At 39.0% G+C, this 5314-nt stretch overlaps 1 protein-coding gene across 1 annotated transcript in view; it reads left to right on the top strand.

The window, feature by feature from the left end:
- Positions 1-97: 97 nt before the first annotated feature.
- The window catches only part of lrrc7 (leucine rich repeat containing 7), a gene marked incomplete in the record, with an annotated part of 55654 nt that continues 50437 nt past the window's right edge, over positions 98-5314 (top strand). Inside the window, 7 exon segments of the mRNA XM_014017770.1 lie at positions 98-232; positions 317-395; positions 1981-2070; positions 2442-2498; positions 3545-3608; positions 4385-4459; positions 4548-4692. Coding sequence (XP_013873224.1) covers positions 151-232; positions 317-395; positions 1981-2070; positions 2442-2498; positions 3545-3608; positions 4385-4459; positions 4548-4692 — 592 coding nt within the window.

Here is a 5314-nt window from a genome sequence, read left to right as displayed (position 1 = left end):
GGACCCCACCTTGATGTTTCGGGACCCCACTTTGGGTCCCGACCCCAACTTTGGGAAACACTGCGTTAGATTATAATATCCCCTTTTTGTGTTTCCTTTTTGTTTTTTCTGCAGCAACTGTTTAACTGCCAGGCCCTGAAGAAGCTCAGCATGCCCGATAACGACCTCTCCAACCTTCCCACCACCATCGCCAGCCTGGTTAACCTCAAAGAGTTAGACATCAGTAAAAATGGTAGAAGATGCCATCAAAACGTTAGCAACGATAAATATTTTTTCTTCACCRCGTTTCCTTGAACCGACTGACTGTCTCCAACAGGAATCCAGGAGTTTCCAGACAACATAAAATGCTGTAAAGGCCTGTCTGTGGTAGAAGCTAGTGTCAACCCCATCACCAAGTAAGACTCTAAACACACAAAACACACAAAACTAAACCCAGAACAGGATTCTGTTTACCCCGCTTAGAAAGTGGCAGGGGAAAAATATGTATAAACTGTATATACATATGCAACTTACTCTTAAGTTTCTGCATAACAGCCGGAGGGAAAACACTCACTAAAAAAGCCTAAAATTAATTTCTCCCATGCAGTGTTATTTTGACTTATTTATGAAGACCRTTTTTCTTTGAAGTAGAAAAGTGCGTATAGAACATTTTTACCAGCCAGTTTGTTTGAACCTGAACTCACTTCAAGATCTTAATGGATTTTTTTTTCCTGTTAGAGCCCAACAGACCAGTACGTGAGTTTTTAAAACCTGTCCGTACCCTTTATTTATATCTTATGGCACTGTATGAGGGCCAAAATTAAGATGTACCAGTGGTGGCTACATCCTTGTAGCAGGAGGCTATATCCATTCCTAAGCCAGCTATTGATCTGATTGATGATAGGCTGGCACTGGTAAATGAGAGGCCGGCGCTGGCAAATGAGGAGACTATTCATTTGTGTTAGCATTGGAGAGGCTAGCGACTAGCATGGGTAGGCTGGTGTTAGCATTGGAGAGGCTAGCGACTAGCATGGGTAGGCTGGTGTTAGCATTGGAGAGGCTAGCGACTAGCATGGGTAGGCTGGCATTAGCATTGGAGAGGCTAGCGACTAGCATGCCTTGGCCAGTGACCCACTGGATTGCCAACTTCCTCAGCTGTCCACTGGCATGAATAAGCTGGTTAGCATTGGAGAGGCTAGCGACTAGCACGGATAAGCTAGCATTAGCGTCGGAGAGGCTAATGACTAGCATACCTAGGCCAGTGACCCACTAGATTGCCAACTTTGTCCACTGTTCATTGGTACGAATAGACTGGTGTTAGCATCAGAGGGGCTAGCGACTAGCACGGATTGGCTGACATTAGCATCGGAGAGGCTAGCGGCTAGCATGGATAAGCTGGCGTTAGCATCGGAGAGGCTAGCAACAAGCATGCCTAGGCTGCTCACCTACTTTATTAGACACTGTTTATCAAACTGTTTTTTAAAAAAAACTTTCCCCGGTTGAACAATAGTCTTAATTTTGGCCCTCATACCGTGCCATAATAACTCTATATTTGTGTAAAACAGACAGAAGGATGCTAAATAGTTTAAATAGTTCCTMCCATCAGCTGCCTCCATGTACAAACGATGTCACACACCTAAARCCCACTTGTGTCCCATTTAGTCCTGCACTGTGGGATCAGTGATGAGTGAAACTGTGGAGAGCTGCACRTTTTTAGCAGCTYCRGTTGTGTTTTGAGCATCAAGTGTGCATTTGTAATTGCTGTTTTCCTCTTTGTAACGACCACAATGCAAAGAATGCTGCAGACAGAAACGCTTCTGGTGCCGGCTTGATTTTGTGCAGCGGATGAGTCATTTGCTGGCCAACAGCGGTTCCATGTTTCTGCARTGGGTTTTATGGAGACATTGCAGCTGAAAAAAACTGTTTTCTTTAGGATTCCCTCCCACTTCCACCTCCTGCTTTTTAATTATTTTTGCTCCTTTATGAATCTCTCTCTTTAAGACTCCCAGATGGTTTCACGCAGCTCCTGAATCTGACCCAGCTCTTCTTAAACGATGCCTTCCTGGAGTATCTGCCCGCTAACTTTGGCAGGTGAAATGATGCATGTGCTTTCTGCTGTCGTAGTGGCGCTGGTTAAATATTAAAGAGTCTGATGAAAGGGATCACATAAGGCCTTTATAGTTTGTGGCTAACTGTTGTCTTAAAAGTAATTTTTGTTTCGTAAATGTAAGCTTTAAATACCTTTTTTTAAATCTTTGAAACAGTAATATTCTTTGAAAAGCATCTCCATCTTTAATTCTAAGAAATCATTTAAGATTATCAGACAAATGCATTTCTAAGACAACGATTTTAAAGATATTTAGACTTTAATTTCATTTTTTAAATATTTTTTTCCCCATACATGTTGCAGCTGGCAAAGAACAAATAATTAACTGTAGGTTTATGTACCTTCTGTTAATCAGACTCTCCAAACTACGGATTCTGGAGCTGAGAGAGAACCACCTAAAAACAATGCCAAAGTAAGGCAGCTCAGCATATGTGTGTTTGTGTGTGACTGGTGTCCAGATTAAACTTGTGTTTGTCCCTGGCAGGTATGCTTGAATAGTGTTCAAATGTTCTATTACAATAATAAGTTACGTTTTACTGTCCTAACATATKTCACAATAAAGAAATGGAGCAGGATCTCATGTGTAGTACTTGTTAACTTATTAAAATGTCAATATTGAAGTTAATTTTCTATCTTTTTTCTTTGTTGCTACCAAAATTCAATTAGCATAGATAGAAACCTCATTATGCTTGATTTTTTTCTGAATATGGATAAATTATTCAGCTCCACCTAAGCTGAATTTATTTTAAAGTAATATCCACAGTACACGCTGTGATCAGAATCAGTTTTATTGCCGTTGTCAATGAACAGGATTCACAGACTAGGAATTTGCTTCAGTGTAAAGGTGCAGTAGGTATAAAATATAACAAAAGAAGAAAATACAAAGAATAAAGGAAAAATATAATAAAATGCAGAATTAAATATAGTATTAGGAGCAGACAATATATTTGGAGTAGTAATACAAGATTATATATTACATAACTTATTAATATAAGAGGATCAGGRCCACTGGGAAAAAAGTATTCTGACTTTGATCTCAGAATTCTGAGAATTTTGCAAAACGTCAGAAATCAGACTTTAATCTCAAAATTCTGAGGAAAAAATGTCAGCAAGTCGCAAAATTCTCAGAGTTTAGACTTTAAAGTCAGAATTCTGACTTTTTCCTAAAAAATTCTGCCTTTTTTCTCAAAATTCTGAGTTTAGTCAGGAAAAAAAAATCAGAATTCTGACTTGTAGTAAATAACAATAATAAATAATAATAACTTTTTTTTGTCTTTAATCTCAAAATTCTGACTTTGTTCTCAGAAATTTGAGAATAAAGTCAAAGTCATAATACTGTATGTTTTTTTTTTCCTGTGGCCCAAATCCTCTTTCATACTATAAGGATTGTATTTTGTGTGCATTTTGTTGCATTAAAAAAGGGGTTTAAGTGTATTTGTGTAAAATCTCTCCTCCTAGGTCCATCCACAGACTAACGCAGCTGGAGAGGTTGGATCTGGGTAGCAATGAATTCTCAGAACTGGTGAGATTAATGGTTGTTTATAAGTTATCACTGTTTTCTGTGCGGACACTGTTAAGAATTTAATGAAACACATGCACAAATGTTTATAAAAGTGGTTAAGAAACATAAAGATTATTTAAAAATGATATATACAATTTTATACACAAATTATTACCCAAAAACCCATGCCCCTTTTATTTCATTGTTTGTATATTGACGTTGTAGCACTGAGGAATCAGAAGATGTAGATGCAGGAACCAATCAGTGTGCTCAATGCATTCAGCCGGTGTGGGAGGATCCACAAATATGGCCAACGTGCTGCTGTCACCCTCATGTTTGCAGCACTGGACCTCCTCTATTAGAACAAAGGCAGGAAATGTCAGTTTAACAAGGTCATCTTTGCTCTGCGTCGCAGCGTGATCGCTGTTTGATAAGGGTTTAGGCCTTTTGTAATTGAAATTGTTCTTTGTGATCACACAGGAGGTAGATTTGATTTAGTAATTAAAGCATATTAAATTACATAGAAGTGAATGAAAAAAAAATACAAGAGCCAGGGCAAGCATCCAAAAGGAGCAGTGCAACGTAGGCAACATCGAAAGCAACAAGTAGTTTGTAGTTTGGTTAAAAATAAAGACATAAAAAAGATGTGGTTTTGATGGAAATGAAGTAAAAACTGTCTGAAAGCTCATGCAGGGAGGTGGTTTGGGTATTGAATGAATAGTTCTATAACTGCAAATCTTGATGTTTCTGTTATGTATGTTGTACATGAACGTATGCRTTTTGTTTTTGCACGTCAGCCAGAGGTGTTGGAACAGATACACAGCTTAAAGGAGCTGTGGCTGGACAACAACTCTCTACAGTCTATACCTGGGGTAAGGAGACTTTCAGCTCGCACACGGAAAAAAGATGAGCGTCAGTCGTTACAATGTTCTCTTCTTTTCTTCTTTATTACTCTTACAGGCAATAGGGAAGCTTCGCCAGTTGCGGTACTTGGACTTRGCGAAAAATCGGATTGAGACGCTAGATAGTGACATTTCAGGCTGCGAGGCCTTAGAAGACCTGCTGATGTCCTCCAACATGCTGCAGCACCTGCCGGACTCTATAGGTACACACACAAGCTCTACCGTCACGTTGGGCCGTTGCAAACTGACTCTCTCACTTCTACTTCTACAAAGCCTGGGCTGTTTTTTGAGACGCACTTTATAACGTCATAATTATCAGCTCACGGTGTGCAAAATGTCTTTGTTTCTGTTTTAAAATACACAAAACAGCTAGTTTTATATATGATCACTGTAAATCTTATCCTAAAGGAAGCAGMTAGGGCTGAGCGATGAAACAATTATGATATGTATCATGACAGACACGTGATCAATATCAATAGAAAATATGTCTGATGGAATGTTGATCATTTCACTGAACTCTGATCCGGAACTGCACAGCATTCTGGGAGATGTAGGGAGAGGAAAGGCTTTAGACTCAAGTTAAAGAACAAATGCAGAAACATTGGGCCTCATGCAAAAACCGTTCGTACGCACAGATTTGTTCTTAAGTTGTGCGTACGAGTGATTTAGGAGAATTTGTGGCATTCACCAATGTTTTCGTATTCTAAGATTTTTTTCAGCTATGAACAAAATTCACGATTCTCGACGGTGTGGCTTCTGAATAAATGAAAATGATTTAACACAGTTGTTTAAACTTTAGCAGTTCCTTTTATTCCACAGCTGACC

Source organism: Austrofundulus limnaeus, unplaced genomic scaffold, assembly GCF_001266775.1.
Source record: "Austrofundulus limnaeus strain Quisiro unplaced genomic scaffold, Austrofundulus_limnaeus-1.0 Scaffold176, whole genome shotgun sequence".
NCBI classification, from domain to species: Eukaryota; Metazoa; Chordata; class Actinopteri; order Cyprinodontiformes; family Rivulidae; genus Austrofundulus; species Austrofundulus limnaeus.
Note: the sequence above shows the minus strand (reverse complement) of the source record. Positions and strands in the feature narration are given on the sequence as shown.